At 46.5% G+C, this 23,608-nt stretch overlaps 3 protein-coding genes across 3 annotated transcripts in view; 1 reads left to right on the top strand and 2 right to left on the bottom strand.

The window, feature by feature from the left end:
* LOC109516427 (uncharacterized protein C16orf52 homolog B-like) overlaps positions 1–23,608 on the bottom strand; it is a 426,069-nt gene that overhangs the window by 394,943 nt on the left and 7,518 nt on the right. The gene's annotated exons all lie outside the window — the stretch shown is intronic.
* On the top strand, positions 9,998–18,382 carry fscn2b (fascin actin-bundling protein 2b, retinal). The gene is made up of 6 exons (XM_019870601.1): positions 9,998–10,354; positions 10,809–11,535; positions 16,184–16,340; positions 16,460–16,581; positions 16,665–16,832; positions 17,938–18,382. The coding sequence occupies exons 1-6, from the start codon at positions 10,262–10,264 to the stop codon at positions 18,141–18,143; spliced, it is 1,473 nt and encodes a 490-aa protein (XP_019726160.1). The 5' UTR covers positions 9,998–10,261; the 3' UTR covers positions 18,144–18,382.
* LOC109516618 (FA core complex associated protein 100) lies at positions 18,746–23,425 on the bottom strand. Its single transcript, XM_019871327.1, is given in 9 exon segments — positions 18,746–19,465; positions 19,643–19,729; positions 19,970–20,095; positions 20,235–20,630; positions 20,632–20,980; positions 21,285–21,441; positions 21,612–22,468; positions 22,696–22,814; positions 23,031–23,425. Coding segments are annotated over 9 exon segments (2,379 nt in total). The 5' UTR covers positions 23,181–23,425; the 3' UTR covers positions 18,746–19,327.

The following is a 23,608-nucleotide window of genomic DNA, read 5'->3' as shown; positions in this document are numbered from 1 at the left end:
AAGATAGAAGATGTAAGATAGAAGATAGAAGATGTAAGATAGAAGATAGAAGATGTAAGATAGAAGATAGAAGATAGAAGATGTAAGATAGAAGATGTAAGATAGAAGATAGAAGATGGAAGATAGAAGATGGAAGATAGAAGATAATCGGGACACACTCACAATATAAAGACTCTCTAAGTAACTTAATACAACATATTCACTTTTAAACCATCGGAAGAGACCTTTTTCTCTCCCTCCAGGAAGCAAGTCGGCTTGGATATGATGCGGTGATTCATCAAGGTGCACTGCACAGGTGTGTCAAGGTGGCAACCACCTGCGCAGCCTCTTTCTCAGCACACGAGCAAGGAAGTGAAGTTTATTGCCCTTTCACAATGAGATTTTGCACACTTGTGGCAAATGACGTGGTTTGAGCACGTCACAATTCAACTCGTTTCGTGGGATTATTCAAAAAAACAATCAACACCGCCATTAAACCACAAATCAAAAGCAATGTCTGAGCATCATTTAAATTCAATGTCTTCCTACTTTTCATGATTCTTTCTTTTTTTTTAAATTATCACCCACCCCCCTTCATTCACAAACATTGGGGTACCAACAGTTTTCTCCACAAACAAAAAGTACAAGTTAGGGCTGGGTGATTGATCAATTTCGTCTTCTTATTTGCTGCTTCTGTCGTCATCACGTTTGACATGCGCCACTTCCACTCAGGTCGACGCAAACAGAGGGCATCGAGTCGAAAAAAGCAGTGGCTTCCTTTACCTGAATTTTTTTAAAAAAAGCAACAAATTCACCTCCGAGGAAGCCGCCATCATTTTCAGGTGACACGTTGTTGACATGAAAAGGATCCCAGAGGAAAGCAATCACGGACGTCCTCCTGCAGAGTCCTGCCAAGACACGGCGCTCACTGCAACGTTGCAAAAAACAGACAATAGTGGCAATCATATGGTTACTGATGTTCAGGCCACATGGCCCGGCCCAAAAGAAATAGCGAGAAAGAAATTCGGGTTTCCGTTGGAATTCAAAGCATGTCTTCCACCTGCTTTTTATCTCCCTGGCATCAGGTGCAGGGTGGCCCGGCCCTGTTCTCCAGGTCCTCTTTGGTTTTCTGGATGGAGCAAGAATTTCTCGGAACAGTTCCTTGTACTCGGGTGGACGACCTTGTGCCTCGGCTCTTCTCAGTGACGTTGCTGTCATCCAAAGTGCCTTCGGAGTTACTCATACTTGACCCCGCAAGGCGCTGTACTGGGTGTCCACCTCGTTTAGCAGTGAGACGCCGCCCCGCTCCTCCTCCGCCACCCTTTGAGCACACTCGGGCTTGGCTTGAAGGAGACGCTCGCTCGCCCAGCACTTGAGGGGCCCGCTGGTATCAGCTTCCACATGCAGCCGGGAGAAGGATTCAGACTTCCGGAGGCGACGACAAAGTTCCTCGGCCTCACGCTCCAACTTGGACACTCAACTGCGCACACACACAAAACAAGTGAGGGAGTGTTGGATGTGCGTATGCCTGCATACTCAAGTTTATACAGCACATCCATATGTCACAAATTCACTTGTACATTAGTATATACATCAAATTAATGACTACAGCCCGAGACGTATGTGTATACAATATACGCACACGCACAGCTTTGAGAAACTCTGGAGCCCGGGGCCTTGAGGGAATAATGGTGAGCAACCTGACAAATGCCCTCATCACAAAGGCCGTTGACACGAATAAATGAAATAGTTGAGGCAAAGGCATTAATCCATGTCGGTGCTTCTTTTTGTGTGTGTGTGTGTATATTCTATGCGTGTAATTCAGACTCTTCCTCATCCATCTATATCCTCTTTCGACAGGGATCATACAGCTTTTTTTCGAGGTCAAATTCCAGCACATTTTGAGATTTTTTTTTTTTTGTTTAACTTTCCCAGCAGCTTACAGCTGCAACACACAAAATATTTTTGCATTTACTGAACAGAAAAACATTCTCAAAATAAATTGTGTTGCATCTCGTCAAAATATCCGTGCAATATGTAGGACTATTTCATAAGAGAGGGAGACAAAATGAAATGAAGACTGTTTTGCGCGCTCGTTGGTCGAATTACACACACACACAAAAAAAAAAAACTGACAATTGTTGCAGAAAATGTAGTTGAAATAAACACTGACGGTCGCAATCTAGATGGGCAACTTAATGCACATTAAACAAACTGTCAATGGTTCATGTGATGGATTTAAAAAAAAAAATAAAATTTCATTGCCGTTTGTGTCGTTTTGTACTTTTTGTGGCTCTTCAGTCCCCAGGATGCATCGTCTGTCTCTCCATGTTGAAAACGGTTCCCATGAACTTGAACGTCTCCAAAACGCCACCTGGGAGCAGAGTTTCAGTTTGATAGTCAGGGAAAAGGAGACAACAGGCTTGAATTGGCACTTTTTAACCAACCTGTTTCAGGGAACAACACAGGCACCAGCGAGGCTCTTTTTTTTTTTTTTCCGGAGCCCAATTTTACTTCCCTTTGTTATGACTATTTAGTCTCCTCTTCGTCTTGGTGCCGTCATGCCTTCACCTGCTTCTTCTCTCTCTCCAAACAATGTATCTGGTCTGTCTACTGGGAGATGGCTCATTATCAATCTTGCCCCTAGCTTCACACAGCATCTCTTCTGTGTTTGTGTGCGTGAGAGAGAGTGTTTACTGTTGCAAAAGAGGTGCAGAAGAATGTTTTGCAAGTGCTCTGCATAAAAGCAGCGTGCAGGGTTTCGGCGTGTGAGCATTTTTGACCGAGCCAAAGTGCATTCTACCATGATGGATAACGAGAGACCCCCCCCCACCATTCTTAATGCACACTCACAGAAGGCAGACGCCCATGAGAAATGAAGGAGAGGAGGGGTTGGGGTGGGTTCTTGGTTGAGGGAGAGTCCCTCTTCCTCCTGAACTCATTAACCGTTGTCCTCTTCGCCCTCCCTCCTGCACTCCCACAATAGCAAGCGGCAGCGTGCATCAATAACGCCGGTGACAGCGCAAGGGGGACGGGTCAAGACAAGCAGCCAGCAATCTCCCTGGCAACCGGCTCGATGGTCGCCATCGCTGCGACAACAAACGAACCCGGACACGAGGCGGGGAGAGGGGGACGACCCTGTGGGTCCCCTTCCTACAGGATGTCACACGGCGAGGGCCGCCGCGTCCCACTGATGGCAGAACAGAAACCAGGTAAAATTGTATGGCACGCACCTGCTGGCGAGGGGGGAAGCTGACGGGTCTCACCTCGGAAGTCAAGCGAATGGACGTCGCAGATTGGCCGGAGCGCTCAAGAGAAGGACGACAAAGCACAGAAGCTCATGAGTGACACTTAACACGCCAACGGGAATTTAGTGGTTGTTTTTGAATGCATTTAAATTTTTTTTTTTCTGTTTAGTTTGAGTTTGTATTCTTGAGCGCGCGATAAACAGAGAACATAATTGAAACTGGGAAATCTTAGAAGGGCAACCATGACAAGGCTTTAGTGCTTAACAGACTTATATCGAGATGACGAAAATCAGGCGATTAATTTTTATAGCGTCTGCCGGTGCAAGGATTTTTTTATTCGTATCTGAGGAATCGGTCACGTATTGCTGAGGCCCTCAGGTGAGCGCCAACATTTCGCAACTGGTGGCGGACCATTTTCTAGGCTGTTTAATTAGACAACGGTCAAAGCTCGGCATTTTGTTATCGCAGCGGAGAGGGGCGATAGGATGGATGGGTTCAACAAAAGCATGAATGAATGAACGAACAAACGCACAGTGCAAGAACAGACAGATGGACGCACTGTTAATGGGCCGGATGGGGAAAATGAATGCCGGAATCAATGTGCAGTTGAATGGCTGGATGAATGTACTATAATAAACGAGGGAATAGATGAACGAATGAATAGTCAACGGGGTGGGTGGATGAGTGCACAGACGAATGAATGAATTGAATCATGGATGCCCAATGTCGTCGACTTAGAGGAATGATGTGAGAAGAAAACGTGGATGGATGGATATTCTGATGGATGCATGAACGAAATAAATCACGGCTGATGCACGTTGTGCTGGATGATGGATGGATGATCGGTAGGATGAACTGGTAGTTAGTCGGAAGCATGCGTGGACGATGGATGGATGGTGAGGAAAATGCACGATGGCGTGGCCATAAAGTCTAATTGGATTAAGTTCTACTGCCTGTTCATCTTTCCAAATATAATGACCTCATTAAAGGTTAGCCGTGTCACTGTGTGTGTGTGTGTGTCACATCTACATGATGTCACGCGGGCATAAATCACCCACTAAAACTGCGTTGCAAGCTTCCTCAGGTGAGGGGAACACTTCGGCGCGGCAGGCGAAAAAGGAACACCGAGGACACGTTGCCGCCGTGTTAAATATCGCGCCGCAGTCGTGTTTTCCGTACTTTGTCGCCGTTAAAGAGGCTCGCTGTGACATGTTGATAAATGTGACGCGAAACCGCGGCGGCGGGACGATGAAGCGCGAGCGAGCCCGCGGAGCTCGCGAGAGGGATTTTCCCCTTCCTAGCGGACGGAAAAACGAGGGGGGGGTGGTCGGTGTTGGGACGGAGAGCCAATCGCGTGGGGAGGTGGGTTTCGAGTTTGGTGTTTTAGCCAATGAACGCAAGGATGAGGGGTCCTCACCCCACGTGGGCTAGGATTTGCCAAAGGACAATATCGGGCTTTGGACCAATCGCAGCGGAGCAAGGTGTTAATCTCGCCGGAGATTGGCTGTGTGTTTCGCACGGTCTCCCCTTCACTCATCACGTTTAGTCCGTTGATATTAACTCTTTCCTGTCACCGAGGAAGGAACCGCTCTGCCCATAAAACACAACACCGCACTGTAATAGCCAAATGTGAATTAATGAATGATCCAAAGGCGGTTTGTTTTTAGAAACGCAATGCATCAGTTCGTGCGTCTCATTTGGGAAAGATTTAAAGAAAGGTGAGAGAACTGTTGTGAGACCCGACTGGACGACCGGGACCTGCATTTTTTTTTTTCAACCTTCACCTAATCATAATCAAATCAGCATGCACGAGAAGCAGTGAGATTAAAAGCACGTGAGAAATGCAAGCGTAGCAGCGGTAAAGAATAACCCAGAACATTCAATTCGTACGCGTCTTCGTGGGTCAAAACGCGCTCGTCCTGTGTAACCGCGACAGCCTTGTTTTAATTGCGTTGATGTTTCAGGTTTGATTCGCTTCTGTAATACCCCCCCCCCCCCACACACACACACACACACACACGCACGCACGCATTAAAAGCAACCATTTAAAAAGGGGCTTATTCCCTTCTCGGGGCTGCGCAGTCACACAGGCACCAACAGTGACGAAACAAGCATCAATCTTCTTTCCTGTTTTTTTCCACCACCGAGATTGTACAGTATAGTGCCCCCCGCCGCCCTCCCAAGCACCCGCGCACACAACTGCTGGAATACAAGGGTGATGTCGCCTCTTAGCGGTGGCTGCCGGTACTACCATATGCGAGAACGACTACACAGTAGTTCTGAACTTGCTCGAATCGGTCTAACAAGTAGAAAGGGTCCAGAAAATATTTGGGAAACGGGAAGTCGCTTTTCATAGTGCACAAAGCACGAGCGATAAAACATGTTGGTGAGTTTGAGGGAGAAGAGAACATCATCAAATCACCTCTGGAAATAACTACAACGGGGATTCACTACCTCATTAGGAATTTATCATTTCACTTAGTTGGTCCGAAAAGGATCATTTAAAGAAATCCAGTGAGCGTCTAACTAGTTGCAGTTAACTTTTCACTTTGTGGATTTTTAGGGGAAATCTGCTCTCAGCTATTTGCCGCGAAACTCACCGATTGGCGCCAATCTGCAAAGTTTCATGCACTTTCTATAACGGGCAAAGATGCCACAAGATTGTGCTAAGGCCAATAAGAAAGTAGTCATTTCTGTCAAGGAAGTATCTCGAACTCATAGAGCGCTACAGAAAGGCAAAACATGTAAATTACAGAGCGTCAAGCACGTAAAGATGATTTCATTTTTTGTAACATCAACTCGGGGGCGCAAAAAAAAAAATTCTTCACCCAATATTGAATCTGAAAAGTTTGACATGTGCACAAGCTCCTCTTGAGTGCAAAAGATAGGACCAAGGTGGGCCGCAGCATTCCAGCAGCCAAGCAGGAAACCCTACGTCCTACCATCTCAGAAAATGGACAAAGGGATTGAGAGAAAAGGGCGAGCGTAAAAGAAGAAACAAACACACGAAAGCCGCAGATCTCTCGTTCATCCAGTTTGCAATTTGGAAAAGGAGTGGGGGAGGTTACGGTGCGTGTGTGTAGGACGGGTGTGGTGGGGGGGCTGTAGAAGTATAACGGGACGCTGCAGGGTGCAAGCCAACCTCCCGCAGTCCCAAGTAATGGCAGAATAGAAGTTAATAGGGGAGAAAAAGGCCTGTAGGCAGTTCACTCCAAAACGGTCATTTTGAATCCTCCCTCCCGGTCACTCCCACTTCTCTCTCTCATCCCGTCTTGCCGTGCAATTTCATGCCATCATTCCAGCATTCACCTTTCAGATTTTCTGCCCTCGCCACCTCGTTCCCTTCCGCTCTCTTCTTTCCTCCTCTTACTGCTCCTGTCTACATCCTCTACCTCTTTTTTTTTGTCTCCCTCTCTTCCCAGCCTCCCCCCTCCCTGCTCGGGGTGTCTCTCCTTGGAGGAGGTGTAATGATAGCTATTTGAGTGTCATCAGAGGGCCGACGTAATGGCCTCTAAAGCACCATCGCACGGTTGCCACGGTGAACCTGGCACGGCCGCCCGCACAATAAGCGGGGGGAGGGCGAGGGGGGGGGGGACATCTGGCTGGCTATCGACAGGCGTCCGCGTGCCGACGGCGGCGGGCTCGCCGCCACATCAGCAGACGATGACGCGGCCCCCGGGGGCCACACGGGCTGAACTAATGGTGCGTGAGATAGAACACACATGAGGGGGAATTACAGTGGAAGTGATAATAGTAACAGTAATGAAAATAATGGCGCTGATGACAATAACGCTGTATGACTTTTTATTTTTTTGGATTTGTGAGCAGTGCTTCTGCCACCTCGATCGCACACAAAACAAGTACACACAAAAAAAAATGCAAAATGAAAACTGAGCATTGTTGTTTTCACTTTGGTTTGTGCGAGTGGTTCCAATTTTGTGGAAACATGAGCCACTTTTTTGGAATCTGAAGCACTGAGCGTTTATCCTATCGGGAGTTCTGCGATATTTTACACCGTCCCATTAATTTCGCTTTTTCCCCTGAAAGTTGGTTAATTACTTTATCTTCATTCTATTTTATCATTGTGCACGATCTTAGGGTGGCGTTTCCCGACCTCATGTACACGGTGCGCGCAAATGCGCCCTGCCAAATAGTCGGGGTGGGGCCGTGCCGGTAGATTAGCCAGGTTGAGATGATTGGGTTGAGGATTAGAAGGATTCGGGAACAGACATGTCTGTTTACAATCGTCTGATTGGAGAGGCTGATTACTCGCAGTAACACACTCACACACAGACACAGGCGCACGCATGTGGGAGGAAGGGTGAGGGGGGGGAGGTGGGATTCATACACAAAAGTCTGCCTCTTGGTTCTATTAGAGCTGACCCGCAGAGTGTGCAATCAGAGAAGGTGTGTAACTAAAAGCCTCTCTGTTCCGGGGTAAGGGGAGCTCGAGGAGAGCGGGCACAAGGAGCGCTCTGGTTACTGCCTGTGCACGTGGGTGTATCGACTGACCTGTCTTCATGTGGCCAAGAGCGAAGAACAGAGCAAAGTTGAGAAGAAAAAAAAAAAAAGAGCAGAGAAGCCAGAGCAAAGGCAAGATTACTTCGACACATGTCAGCTGGGACAGGTGATGGGGAAGCTTAAGGTGACAAAGGCAAGCATCGTTTTGTGACGGACACCTCATGTGTCAGCGAAAGGAGTCCTTGGATGGTTGAGGATGTTCTTCCGCACCGGTCAAAGTTAAGAAATCCGGATGTCGAGGAGGTGAGACGAACAAGGTCAGGAGGGCTGAGGTACAAGAAACCTCAATGTCCGGAAATGAGCAGAAGACGACTGGCAGGGGAAAAAAAAAAATAATGAGACACCGTTCAAATGAACCCTCGGCGTGAAGAAGTCAAGAAGGTGATCGGGGCAGGACGAGAACGCGGTGTTCAACAGGCGGGAGGGGGAGGGGGGGGATTGCCCGACGAGGAGATAAGCAGGCGAGAGCAAAATGAGTCCGCGCGGCATGAGAGACCGACGACAGGCTCTCGATTGAGGAGGCTGACGGAAGTCTTCGCCGCGTCTAACCTGATTAGGGCCAGTCGAGGCTGGGAGGGAACGTCGAAAAAAAGAAGGCAGGAATTACAACAGGCCACTTGCTGAAAGAAGCCTCTTCAATCTGGGAGCTAGAATTAGAGCGGCAGAAACAGCGGAGAGGAAGCCACAAAACCACAGTAAGTAAATTAGGAGGCTGCGGCTGGAAAACTGGATCGTGAAAGCCATGGGTGGGGGGGGGGCGGAATTTGGCGCTCTCCGGAGTGCTTTCTACGCTTTACCTTAATGAATTGATTTCCTGTCTTAGCGATGTTTGCATTTCATCACTCCCCATGACATCACCTCGACTCTTTTTTTGCTTCTTCTCTGCCCCTGTTGATTTGGCAAAGTGCTACAAAGAAAGGAATAAATCTAAATTAACTGCTAATTGTCCCACAGCAGCATGAGTCATTGGTAATTTTGTCGAATCCAGGAAATCTACCTTGTCAGCGCTGCAATTAACCGTAACGACTTGCATTAATTTATAAAAAAACGGAACTTTGTTTTTCTTTCCCACTATGGGACTGAAACAATGATTTGAAGTTAGACAAGGGCAGCAAACAGAGGGCAGACGCATACAAATTACGAGCAGCACGAACGAACCTTAAAACGCGTCAAAAAGACCGGCGAGCGGCACTCTGTTGAAGTAATAGAAGGTAACCCTCCAAGACAACAGGGGGCGTTAGTCTGTGGGACAAAGGAACATTTTGGCCAGTTGTCGCTTTCCGACTTTGTGGAAATAGTTTAAAGAAAGCTGTTTGTGTTTCACCCTGGCTGTGCCCCATTTCGGAAATGAACTAAAACACAGATTGTTGTCCAAGCCGCTTTCTCAAGTCCAACGTCTAACCTTACAAATCTGCGTGAAAGCTTCGAAAATGACAAAGGGGACGAAGTTAATGACACCGTGTAGCAGTAATCGCAAAGCGTAACGTTACTTTTAAGACGTGCAGTCTCCATTACGGTCACCAATGGCATAAACAGGCTTTCTAAATGTATATTTTTATTTTCTGCACTGTAAGGCGCTTTGGAGTAAAAGGCGCACCTTCAATGAATGGGCTATTTTAAAACTGTTTTCATATGGAGGGCGCACCGCATTATAAGGCGCAAAGAATAGAAGCTATAAGAGTGGCTGCGGTCACGTTATGCATCCACTAGAAGGAGCTACGCTCCTTCCGTTCGGCTCGAGGCGTTCATGAACGCCTCTGAAAAAATGTACACTAATGATTACTTTAATGAAACTACAAAAATTGAAAATAATGCATCAAAACAGAAGATCAAGCGAGGAAATGACAAAATAAATTCTATAGCCCCCCTACAGAATTTACTTTGGCATTTCCGCGAACGTAGCTCCAACAGAACGATCAGATGTCAGTAAAATGGAGGAGACTGGACTGTCTCGGAAGTGTTTATTTATTCCCTTGTTGTGTACTGTATTCACAAATGAGGAAATCACAAAATAAATTCTGGAGGGGGGCTACAGAATTTATTTTGTAATTTTCTGTTTTGATGCATTATTTTCAATTTTCGTAGTTTCATTGAATTAATCGTTAATATACGTTTTTCTGAGGCGTTCATGAACGCCTCTCGAGTCTAACGGAAGAAGAGAAGGCACGGAGACGGACAAAGACGTAGCTGTATTTGTTGAGACTGTGAAAACCATTAATAAGGTGTGCATTTTAAAAAACAACACCACAGCTCTCCTTTTTTGCGGAGCTGCAACAAAATCTTATTTAATAAAGCAGCGACACAGTTCAATGAACCAACAGCATGTTATGACATTGGAAGCATGTCTCCAGCAAGGAACCATCTTGGGGTCGACATATTACTGTAATGACCAGAGACAAGGCGCATCTGATTATAAGGCATGCCGTTAGCTTTTGAGAAAATTTTAGGTGCAACTTAGAGTGCGGAAAACACTGTAATCTTCCTTTCTTCTGTTTTTTTTTTTGTAGGTTAAGATGCCATCCAATGGGAATCAGCCTTTGACGCTTCAGTTTGGTCTGATTAACCACGAAGGTCGCTACCTCACAGCTGAGAGATTTGGCTACAAGGTTTGAAAAAATAATCGTATGCTACCAGAGTTTTCCCATTATGTCTTGCCTCTGGGGAATACGCAGTTGAAAAAAAAGAAGGATAAAAGGGCATAAATTCTTTGTTAACCACAAAATTACACGTTTTGATGGTTTTAGTAGGCACAACATGTAAAGGTCACAGAGCAGGGTGGAACTCCCCCCTGGGCCAAAGGCGTCCAAACTTTTTCCACTTATTTATTGCCCTTTCACAGACTATTTGGAAAATCTGCTACACCAAAGCGACAAATGGCCTGGAGACTGAATTTTCGACACCCCTGCCATAGGCCAATGACATCTAAACTGATTCAGGAGTCAGCCGACCTGGAGTCAAATCAATTACTAAGCCGCATACTGAGCGCCGCAGTGATGAAGAGGAGCATCGGGGAAAAAAAATTACAGTTCCCACTAACCCTACGCTGTCTATGCCTGTCAGGTGAACGCATCAGCTCCAAGCATGAAGAAGAAGCAGATCTGGACTCTCGAGCAAGACTCCCAGGACACCCGGGTGGTGTACCTACGCAGCCACCTCAGACGCTACCTGGCCTCCGACAAGGACGGCAAGGTGACCTGCGAGGCAGAGGGCCGCCACTCGGACTGCCGCTTCCTCATCGTGGCCCAGTCGGACGGTCGCTGGGCTCTTCAATCCGAGCGGCACCTGCGCTTTTTCGGCGGCTCCAGGGACTACCTGTCCTGCTTTGCACAGGGCATCGGCGACGGCGAGCTGTGGGCGGTGCACCTGGCTTTGCACCCGCAGGCCAACTTGTTGTCGGTGGCCCGCAAGCGCTACGCCCATCTCTCCGCGGAAGACGGCGAGATCTCTGTGGACATGAACATTCCCTGGGGGGTGGCCGCCATCCTGACCCTCGTCTACCAGAACGGGAAGTACTGCCTGAAGACCTGCGACGGCCGCTTCCTCAGCAATGATGGGAAGCTCGTGCAGCAGAGCGGCAGGGGCACGACCTACACGCTGGAGCTCAAGTGTGGAAAGTTGGCTTTCAAGGACTGTGAGGGGAAGTACTTGTCGCCCATGGGCCCCGCTGGCACCTTGAGGTCGGGCCGCTGCTCGAAAGCGGGAAAGGACGAATTGTTCAACCTGGAGGAGAGCCACCCGCAAGTGGTTCTGATGGCAGCCAATGGGAAATACGTTTCCATAAGGCAAGGTAGGTCATGCCATCGCAAGATTTCATTTTAAAAATTTGCCCTCATGGCAACCCAGGCTCAATTTAGCTCCACCCCGACATACAAAGCTTATCATCAATTGAGATGCATCACTCTGTTGACAGTCATGAGTGTACTACTTTCCTGTTTTGACAGGACTTTGGCGCTACTTGCTTGGCGTTTCAGAAAGAGCACAAAAACATTCACTCGGGAAATTTTTGAGTCATAGAGGCCAGGTGAATTAAGAAAAAAAATGAATGGGAAGTCTGTTTTGTTGCGTCGTTTTCAAGTCATTCACGACATAATCAATCATAAATGTACTTCTTCAAAAAAAATAAATAAGTCTATTGCTTTCCCTGTAGCAGCTTTGCTGGCTAATGCTGTTAAGAAGCCTTTCTTTTTCCCCCACTGGGCTCACTGAAACAGCTGCTTGTAACCTATATCGCGCGTAGCAGAATTGTGTTGATATTGCATGATCTATTTACGCTTTGGTCTTGTCACAGGGCAGTTGAAGTGGGTTATTTGATCAGCCACGCCGACATGGCAGCGCACCGCAACGTTGATGGATTACAGCTGCGCCGCATCGGCTTTAAAGTCCATTCTTGACCAAAACAAGGCCGCATTTCTTTGATACGTGTGCAAAATTCCAAAGATTGCAATTTGCCGAGGCTCATTTTACATCGAAGTCGAAGGGCGCTACAAGTGGTTGCTAAGTGTTCAGTTGCTGATGGTTGAAAGGCGCGCGCTGGTCTGATTGGGGTTCGGATTAGCATACTGTCAGCACGCCGGGCCACTGGCTGCAGATTCTTGTCTGCGGGCTCACGTTACTCCACCTTGGTTTGCTGAAACCCAATCCGGCCCCGTGTTCATTGTTCCTGGTTAGCAGCGGTAGCTGCCGACAGAAACCAAATGACCGGGAGCGGGTTCAATCGATTGCTCTGAGGGACGGACTACAAGCATCTCTGCGCGTTAAGTGTAAATTTCCATACTTGCATCATGCCTATTGTACATTTTCCTCGCGCCCTCCTTCCGCTCGTTTCGCACAAACAAAAGCGCCATCTTTCACCATCACACACGCCCACACTAACATCGTGTCCCACTGTGGCGAGCGGGGAGGTGGAGTGTGTTGAATTATTGATGAAGTTAGTCCCCCGTTCCTGGAAGGTAAAGAGAGCGTCTGCTTTCAGAAACACAAGCCCCCCCCCTGGCCAAAAGCGTCTTGGCCTCACCCAATCTAACCTCACCCTCTGACCTTAGATTAGGATTGTATTTATTCATTATTTTATTTTGATTAATTTATACATACATACATACTTTCTGAAAATTTAAAAATCCCCCCGCATCCCTCCCCCCCATCTATGAATGCCCATCCAACCATTTAAAAATCAAATGTGGCCCTTGAGGGTCAGTTAGCCCCCCCACCCTGCATTACAAACAAATACTCGCCGCCCATGGCCCGGAGTCGTATTAATTTAACAATACAGTGAAGTGGAACACAGTCCATTCCGCAACGCTAGCCGCATAACAAATAAAGGAAATAGAAATACAGTTCAAATACAGGGCCCCACTCAAATTGTTACCAGCGTGAAACCTTTAGCAACTGAATATTTTAAAAAAACGGATATGAAGCGTCGAACCACTCCCGTTCAAATGCCAGGCTTTTGTAATATAATCTAAATGCGAGGGGAAAATGCGGTATGGTCCAGCGGAACTAAGGCTGAACGTTTTGGCCATAATTCCAAAAGCTATGTTTGACGGGAACATTCAACATTATTCATCATAAGCGAAAGAAAAAGCAAACCGTGCGGTCGGTTCACCCTGTGCTGCTGTGGCAAGTGTAATTATTTCTTCCGCACAATTGCTTTAAATAGCTTCTTTGAATGGAAATGTCAGTTATTTAACGAAGCCGGCGCCGTGGATGTCAAGGCACTGCGTCTTATTTGTTTGCAACTAGCTTAATTGTTGAGGTAGCCGAGTGAATCGGGGAAGTGTGTGTGTGTGTGTGTGTGTGTGTGTGTGTGTGTACCTCTGCTGCGCGACGCGATGATGAAAGGAGCCGCAGGTGAAAGGGAAAGCGCACAAGGGAGTCGACGATGTGATGTTGGGGGATTCTCAAAGGACTTCAGAACCGCAGTCATCTGACCTCACTTTGTGCTCCTTCCCATTGCTAATGGACCAAGCGAGTCCTGCTAGAAAAGAAACTTGGATGTTATTCAAGGTAGATGCTGTAGATTATGAGAATGAGAAGCAGTATTTCATAATTCATTCTTTTTTTTGCGTGTACACTAATATTGCTGTGCGTGAAAAAGATTCAGATTCCATCCAAGCATTCATCACTCGTTTGCTTGTGCAATTGGTTCGCCGATCACGCTTGTTAGCCACTCTGGTGTAGCATTAAGCTAGCAGACTTTTCCTAAATCAGCGTTATCTGGTCGTACATACATACACAGCGTGTAATTCTCTGTTTGACGTTTACAGCAAGCATCCAATGGGAGCAGTAAAAAAAAAAAAGTCGAAATGAAAGAAGCAACATAAAAGGCAAGACAAAATGCAGTAGAGAAAGATAACAGATTGGGAGAGAAAAAAAAAAAAGGAGGCAGGGGGATAGTGGCATCAGCTTGCCATTAATAATAGATGCCAGAGCCATCTATGGCTGATGGATTAGTCGGGCCTGCTCCACTTTCAGACTGCAGGTAGGACAACGGCAGAAAGCGGAGCCGGTGTTGGGCTTGCGTCCAAAACGAAGGCGCATGGCAAAGATTCCCATCTGCGTGTGCGAGCGACAACAACAAAACTTACGTCGGCGGCGGCGGTGATGATGACAAGGCCTTGTTGTGCATGCTTGACCGAGCCTTGCGATGGCCATCAGCAGAGGTTTTGATAACTTCAGATTGGCTCCTCAGATTTCACCGTATCCAATCTCTTTCGCCGCTCTTCTCCCGTTTCCTCCTCCGCCCATCGACGGCGCAGCGGCCGCGAGGTTCCAGCTGAGCCCTGACGGAGGATCGTTTCTGGGTTGAATTAGTGTGAAATGGACACATGGGATGGGAAGACAAAGCATGACATTGACTCAGGATGGAAGATGCGATAGGAGAGTACCTTCAGGCATGGCTGCACAGCAGAGGGGCGGCCATGTCTGCTTCAGACGCACTTCATACCTATGATGAGTCACCCCCCCCCCGCCAACCCACCCACACCTCCCAACGCCTGATTTATCACAAGTTAATAAGATGTGCATTAACGTGTCCAGGTAGCCCAGCGAGCATGACGTCTTTGTCAGGTGTCATCAAACTCTCGCTTTTCTCTCATCCGCGCGCAATCGAAATGAGAAGCCACTGGAGAAAAAAAATAAAAAATTAGACAACAAATGCAATCTCTTGAAATAAGAGCTTTCAAAAGGGAGAAGGGATAGTATGGTACTTTTCATGATGCATGATTGCATCTATATGGCCTTTGTAGGCTGCTTGATAGTGGCAAGAAAATAGTTGTTCCGTTTTATATCCGGGATGGGCAAATGCAGACCACACTCTTGAGTGGCCCCTTGAGGAAAAAAAAAAAAATCTTTTGAATTTATGATTGTAATTGATTTTCGTGAAGGAAAAAAAAAATTTACAAAATGAATGTTGATTTCTCGTTCATCAGTTTTGTGCCGTCCTTGAAAGGTACTTTTCACCCAAGAGAGCCCTTGCATTGGAAAAAATAAAATTACGGTACGTGGATATTTTCCCCTCGTACATCAAATCTCTAGTCGGAATACATGTAATACATATAACACACACACACAATAGAATAATTCACATTTCAGAAAAGCCGCTCTTTCCTTTCCGAAAATATCTTAATGTAAATGCACTCTCATTTTTACAGCTTGCTCTGCCTACATTTGATCATTCGTTCCTTGAGACTTGAGTGGCGTCACCAATTATCTGCACATCCTGCTAAGTGTGGACCTAGAAATTCGCCGCTCTTCCCGTTTTTTTTTTTTTTTTTTGCTCGATTCTTTTATTGAGGGGATTGAGAGGCTGGATGGGCAGCACTCGAAAGCTGATTATATCTGAACCCAGCTGTGAAAGAGGGCAGATAGGCCGGCCCCAAAGGTAGGGTTACGGGGGCGAGGGTGGGGGGGTCAGGGGCGAGGAGGAGGCGGAGAAGATTATTAGAGAAGGATGACCAGAAAGGAGAGAGAGATAAGCGGGCCGTTGTTAAGGGATTAAGAATATTCATTGGGGAGATTGTGTTATGCATCTCATTAAAGGTTTAGGCCTGCACAATCTGCCTGTCTAGTGGTCGCGTGAGTGGTTCTGAAAGTTTTTATACCAAGTATTGGCTGGTAAAATAATCACTTCTTCAAAGACCACCATCGTGACCATCCTTAGAATACAGTAGCAAAGGAAACAGATGTATCCTATAATTGTCTCTTTTCCATTTTCAATATTCCATTCAAACATTTCCAACTCACCGTTCATAAGAGACGCGGTGCAATTGCATTGAATTTATGTAATTCTCATATGTACCACCAGAGGGAGCTTGTGTAAAAACAATGATAATAACTGGTCATTTAATTAAATTTTAGGATTTGATGGATCATATTTTCATTGCCATTGACCAACCACTGCAACATGACGTGACCGCCCTTTGCGCTCGCTTTCCCAGGAGTAAGCCTCGCCGCCAACCAGGAAGATGAAACGGAGATGGAGACGTTTCAGATGGAGATGAACAAGGAGAACAACAAGTGCACCTTTCGCACCAGCCGGGGAAACTACTGGGCCCTGGTGGCCCACGGAGGCATCCAGACGACAGCCACCCAAGTGTGAGTGATGCTCCCATTCGCAATGAGGCGCCTTTAAACGTCAAGGCGACATGTCGGGATTAAGTGGGCGCGCTCAGCTTCTCCTTCTGTTTGTGACATTTTAATGCCACCGTATGCAGTTCAGCAAACAGCATGTTTGCAATGGAGTGGCTTGGTCACAAGATGGCGCTAAAAGCAAACAATGGCAAATACATCTGCACCAAGAAAAATGGACAGTTACTGGCTGTCAGTGAGTCCGTTGGTGAGATTTTTAGATAATTTTATTTTTTGTTTGTCAGTCTCCGATTTATTTCCCTTTGTAAAATCGCTGTCGTCTTTTGTCAGGGGAGGACGAACAGCTCAGTCTGAAACTGGTCAACCGGCCCACGTTGATCCTCCGAGGGGAGAACGGCTTCATATGCCACCACAAGAACTCCAACACTCTGGATGCCAGCCGATCTGTTTACGACATTTTCAGCCTGCAATTCAGCGACGGCGCCTACCACATTAAAGGTCGGCACATAAACACGGCCTCGCGAACCAGACCGACTTCAGTCGAACACTTCACTGCGAAGGACTAAGTGATTGATAGAGGTCTAAATTCACTGGCTGGCAGCCAATCACAGGGCGGCATTTTATTTATTTTTTTAACTTTACACGGCAGCCATCGGTACTCGACAGATAATTGTTTTTCCGACAACAGGAATCGAACCGAAATAAAACGACTTTGTGTTTTGATCGCACTGTGTTGTGATGCTGTCACACCACGCTGATGAAGACGTCACTAGCGCGCTCCCCCACAGTGGAAACACACGCACGACTCAACCGCGTTGACTGTTCCACTTTGCTTTTTGGAAATGTGGTTTTCGTTGAGTGAAGGGAAATATTTACACTTCACCATACAAAAAATAAATAAATAAATACAATTTTCAATCAAGTCGATATTTTCCAATGGTTTGGAAATGGACTTTTTCTGTTCCATGACTGGTTAGGTGAGTTGTCGTGGAAGAACTTAACCTTGCCTGGCAACAAGTTCCACATTAGCGGCTCTGGATTGAAAGAAAACCGAGCCCTGCCGCAACTATGCAAAAATATATATATTTTACTATCTACTATCTTAACCCAACAATAAAGGTTTTGAAGCAAAGAACAAAACAACCAAGTGCTGTGATTTTTTTCCCTCCCAGTGCTAAGGGCTTTTATACATAAGTTACAATTCAAGGATGGCACAAAACTGTTGGACATCAAACCAATGCATTCTGAGCAGTTTTTTTTCTTTCACAAAAATCAACTCAGTCAAAATTTTAGTATTATTGAGGTACTATGTTTGTTCTGTATGGCGTTCCAAAGCTGTCAAAAATGATGAGGCCTACTCACTTTGTGGTATAGGATAATATAAGACCCGGTAAACTTAAAAAGAAATAGTTTACCGATGATCTGCACTTCCATAACTTCCACTAACAACCTGGGCCAAATTGAGTTTCTACCGGACTAAAACTTTTCTCGGGAGTCGAGCTGAATCTCTTTAGCAATTCTGTATCCACAAACTTTTTTTGGGGACCTAATTTTGTACTGTCACATTCCTACTCAATGTGATGTGTGTGCATTTACCTCGCAGGGGCGAACGGTCGCTTCTGGTACGTCAACAGCGGCGGTCTGGTGTGCTCGGACGGCGAAGTCCCCGAGGATTTCAGCGTGGAGCTCCTGGAGCGCGGCCGCCTCGCCATCCGCAGCAGCGGCGGCCGCTATTTGCGCGGGGACCAGGGAGGCACGCTGAAAGCAGACGGACTCAGTCTGAGCAGCTCGGCTTTGTGGGAGTATTAATCAAAGGAGAAACAAAAACAAACAAAAAAAAAAACATACCTGTGACCTCGCTGTTGGTTCTGTTGTCAAGGAGACGGCAGTGTCTAGAAATGGAAGTTTTAGGCACAAGACGGATTTTGCAAAGGGGCCCTTTATGCTTTGATTCCAATTATGTTGTGTTGAGTAGTAATTCAAATGGCCGCCTCACATCATGATGGACTATTTAGATATAAAGCCGAAGCATTTTCTCTCTTTTTTTTAAGGCACTCGTCTAATTCCCATCATCGTTTCTTCTTCAAGGAAACAGAGTGGTGCTTTCGATGCGTAATGACACTTGCCACTCATGGGGGGTGGGTGGGGGTCATTTGAGAAAGGCGCAGGCACTGTTAAGGGAGAATGGAGGTCCCCTTTTAGACTGAGTCCCTTATAAGTGGAGTACAACTCTCCCAAGGAGTTTCTTAGCAGATGAGGTCAGGTTTCGAGAAACAGGAGATTCTACCGTGTTGTGCTGTAACTAACACTCATGTCCGCTACATGCGTGCAATACAATAATTGTCACAGTAGATTTTGTATTCATGGCCTCTCAGTTTTTAGGAATGTAGACAAAGTAACGACGGGCAAGGTTTTGGTTCTTGGTCACATTTTAATCCCAGTTGCGGTGAAGCGATGGCACATTCTTACAATTCAATTGTACCCGTTGTAGTTTCGGCAGCTCAAACTGGTGTTATGATTAGCAATGTCAAAGTGTTATGATGCGCATTGATAATTTCCGAGGCAAAACCATCAACAAGATCAAGTTTTAGCATTTCCTCAAAAACAAGAATTGCCATTCTCCGTTCTTCAAGCCTCTCGTGTTATTGCTGACTCGGCTGTCTGAGGAAACAAATTTGACAGCAACATGCTGCCCCCTAGTGGAATCCTGAACAACCAGCGCACCTTTAAACAATCATTGTGTCATCTGGATTTTTAAAATGTCCAGTCTCTTGTTAGACATTTTTTGGGGGCGTATTTGTAGAAACAAGAACTTTAGCAGAATCGGGTCAGAGAGATGTAGCTCTTTTCATTTCATCTAAGGGCACAAGTCCAGAACCGTTTAATTACTTCCTTACATGCAAGCTGTAATAAAAGCCATGCCACAAATTCTTCCTACAATCTTGTGCATGTGATCAAAGTCTGAGTTGTCACGGTGTCTACCCGTACAGATGTTAAATAATAAGTAGAGAATTTTCATTTCGTCGGAGTTCTTCGTATACACTAAGAAGACACGATGTCACCTTGCCCGTGGACATGCCCTCACCAAAGGTACAGGAGACTCGACTTTGATGGAGCCGCTGCAACATTTCCTAACGATGCAGTGGACAAGGAGTGAACGTAAACAACCAATTTGGGACGTGAGTTTTTGGTAATGAGCTTCACTCTCGATGTACAATTTCTTTGTCTCAACGTAAACAACCAATTTGGGACGTGAGTTTTTGGTAGTGAGCTTCACTCTCGATGCACAATTTCTTTGCCAGTCTTACCTCGGCGCGGAGGAGGGCCTCTCTCACACGTAAACTCTGCATAATGATTGTAGCAGAAGGCTTTTCGGGTGCTTTCTGCAACAAATTCTGTAGGCGGAGGAGGGCCTCTCTCACACGTAAACTCTGCATCCCGATTGTGGCAGAAGGCTTTTCGGGTGCTTTCTGCACCAAAGCACAAGAGACAAAAAGCAGAATAGAATTAAGATAAATTGTCTCATCTCTCGGCGTAAAAGTTGACCAAACATTTTATGTTCAGACCAATATTTCTGTCTTAAATTTAATGTATTTCAACTTCACTGCATCCAAATCCAAGAGGGCGCTTGTAACCTGGACTCTCCGCAGGATTGCATGATGCATTCCACACACGGCTTCCAATGAGGAGCTCTCAACCTGAACCTCCACGATGGCCAGGGACTCCTCCTGCTCCACCGCACTGCCCTCCGCTAGCTTAATCTGTACAAGAAAGCCACAACTCCATCACACTGTTGCCAATACGACTGGAGCTATTACTATTTTTTTGGAATCAATTCTTGCAAAGAATTAGTATAAAAAGGGGGGTTGCACTATGAAAACAACAAAAAGTGCATGTGACCTCTTTTGCCGTCAGCTTTACTGTGCGACCGTTTGGTGCTCGAGCATGGACCACTGAGCTGTTGATGGCCATCTTGTCTCCTTCCATCTTGACGCCTCCGTGGCCCTCACAGAGGAGGCGGTCCAGCAGTGCGACGCACACGCTTGGAAGCGTCTCGTCGGGGCGCCCCTCCGAAGGTTTCAACATGTCCCTCACTAACTGCGACGACACCTTAACGCTCGTAGAATGCCGCGCGCTCCCCGCATCGCTTCCTCCGCCGCAGCGCCATTTCAAAAATGCTCGGATGGTGTCCGCAGCGGTGACGTCGTAGCGTTGAGGTGTAGCGTTTCTTTCGGCCGGACCGACCATCCGCAGAGCATGCAAGTAATCCACCAGCAGTGTGTTCAACGGTAAACAGCGCCAGTTTCTCCCCTGGCTGAAGATTCTGGAAAGGGAACAAATAATGCGCAGAGCGGCTTTGCCCCTTGGTGGAGTTGCAGAGCGAAGATGCGGTGACGTTTAACGTCCATCCTTGTTCCAGAATATAAGAACTTCCATTATCCAGGATGCAGTTCAAATTCAAAGAGTCTTTCTGAAGCAACGTGATCCAGCTGGTGGCGGCGTGACATCGGATCGGTTTCTCCTGAACGGGTGCGAGCGTCCCGCTGTCTGCTCCAGCGTTCAATAGGAAGCTGATGTTGAGCACCTGATTTAGCTGTTTCAGGGTTTGGTTTCTGGATTTGATTGACGCTTTCAGCACGGATGCTCTACAGAAGAAAGAATATAGAAAAAAAAAAAAAAAGCAGGGGCACGAACGATGAAGCTCAAGAGAGCAAGGGTACATTGTACTGTATATTAAATGTAAAAAAGGATTTACAGTATATTTTGAAGGACTGTATGACCTAAATGAACCACACAAGGGCTTTTAAATCATTAGGAGTCAATGAGTCATTGTTGCTAGGCAGACCATCTTAAATCCACTGAATCAATGTCAACAATGATAAATCGAAGTGTAACTCGACACAGGCTGGCTCAAGGCGCGACGACAGTGGCAGTGCGGAGAAGGCGTACCTTTCATAAACATTCCCAATAGCCGACAGGACATCTTTGATGCTGCGGCCGGCATGCGGAGAAGGAAGATGGGATGACCCTCCATCGTGTAACCCAACAGGCAAGGAAATCCTCTGGAGCTGCCCTCTGCAGGACAGTCCAAGCAGCTCAACTTCACCTGGGACAGAAATAGAAATGTTTGTGCACATGTGACGAAATAGCACCATGTCCAGATTCACGAATCCCTAAAAGTTAAGGATAGATTAGTGCTTTGTAACATTCACAGGTAAAATTTCAGTTTCCCCTGAATAGCACATTCAATGTAATTCAATAACTTGTTTTTTTTACCTTCAGTGGTCCTTGCATGTCCTGCCAAGGCAATGACCCTACACACATTTAAACTAATGACGTTCCACGGGGGAGAACCTCTGTTTGGCGATCCCGCTTCACCGTTTGCTGCCTCTGATCCTTCGGTGGAGGGCAGTGACAGATCCAGTACCAGGAGGTCTGAACCAGTGCTGTAGTAAAGGCAGCGTTCATCAAGACAGGCACACATCACAGGTCCAGGGACACACAACTCTGTAAAAGTAGCTCTGACGCCTCCTCCTTCCGTTCCTCCTCGCTTGGATGCGACCAGCACAACTTTGCCTTGTTCACCCAACGCCACCAAACAGTCTGCCGGATCTGTTCGAGTCCCGGCGGAGGCGCCGACAAACACAACAGGCTGCTCGAGGCTGTGGAGGACTCGGAGGTGTGAGCCTGGAACACAAGCGGCGAAACACAGACGGCCATCCGGCAGACCGCAAATAACAACCGGAGATTCGGCAAGGGCTGCATCGATCCCAAATAGGAGTTTGAAGAGGAGCGGCTCAAGGCGGACGTGACCACTTGGTAAGCTCGATGAGGATGGCGAATCTGCAGAGTGGACACAAAACAGCACTGGCCTCCTTTCGCTCAACTCATCTGGGCTGCGATCCGCCGAGTCTGAGATCAACGGCACTTTAAATGAACCGCACGTTTCGTAGCTGGTCAACTGTGACGCTTCGGCTATTTTGTAGCGTGTCAATAGCCAGTATGTATTTGTCAGACTGAGGCTCAGCAGCACAGAATTGACCAAGAGTAGTGCGAAGGCTTCATCTTCTCTGATGAGATGCTCGGAGGATACTTCCACACAAGGCGCAGTAGATGAGTTGGCGCTTTGAATCCTAAAGATGAAGAGAGATCACTTAGAATAGGACAGTATTTCCCAACCTTTATTCTCTATTTCAGTTCCATACCACTAGAGTTACAATATGTCATTTTAAGTGACTACTGTATCTCTCTGACACTGTCAATGAACTCCGTCCCCTGAGTAAAAGTGATACGTCTTAAACAGCTACTGCATTGGATGTCATGAAAGAGCGCAGGTCTGTGATGAACGAAAAGTTCTAACCTGGACGACAAAGATGAAAAACAGATGCAATAAACTCCACTGCAGCAGGCCACGTAGAGGCTCTGCTTGTCTTCATCCACAACGAGGTCCTTCACAGGACCAGGAAAGATGAGGACGGCCTGGAGATGAATGATTAGCAGGACTGGGTGATTAAACAGTTGTATCGATTAATTCAAGTCCAATGCTCAGGACGACTTTTTTTATATTGATTCCCAATTGACCTTTTCTTTCGTAGTTCATAGTATTGCTGCTACTTTGTCAATCACTGCTTTCAAAAATAAAATTAAAAATGGTGTCATTAAGAGAAAAAAAGTGAAAGTACAATCCAAACTTGCCTTCAACTCTCTGTTTTGGTCGTTGAAAGCATAAACTTCGTCGTCTCCAGTGCAGAGGAACACATGGGATCCCACTATTAGGGTGCTTGACACCGAAGAAAATCCAAACTCTGTCAGCGTCTCAACCGCACACCTTCCTTCCATGACCATAACCTAAGGAAATTAAGCTGTGTAAAGTTAACGACAAAGTCAAATATGGGCATTTAAAAAATTTAATTTGGTGTCGCTCGTGTCAGAAATTGACGCATTTTGTCCACACCGGATGACAATCTCTCTAAATTCCGCGCATCGAATTCTGACCAATAACAGTTAAGCATGTTCTTCTTTTCTTCTCTTGGCGTTTAATGGTAGTGAATAAAGAGCGTTTAGGCGCCATACTGCCATCTACTGGAGGACCTCTGAGCCTCGTGCCAAGACCCGTGTTCTTATCCCCAGGGCCAAGACGGGGCCCAGCCCCCATCAAATAAATGTTGTGCCCCCCCAACTAAATCCCCCATAAAATATATATTTTTTCTTTACATAAGTACCTTACTGTGAAAATAACTTTTCAAAACCCAGACCAAACTTTTCAAACTTAG

This window comes from Hippocampus comes, unplaced genomic scaffold (genome assembly GCF_001891065.2).
Source record: "Hippocampus comes isolate QL1 unplaced genomic scaffold, H_comes_QL1_v1.1 scaffold620, whole genome shotgun sequence".
In the NCBI taxonomy this organism is placed as follows: Eukaryota; Metazoa; Chordata; class Actinopteri; order Syngnathiformes; family Syngnathidae; genus Hippocampus; species Hippocampus comes.
This window is presented reverse-complemented; position numbering and strand designations above follow the sequence as displayed.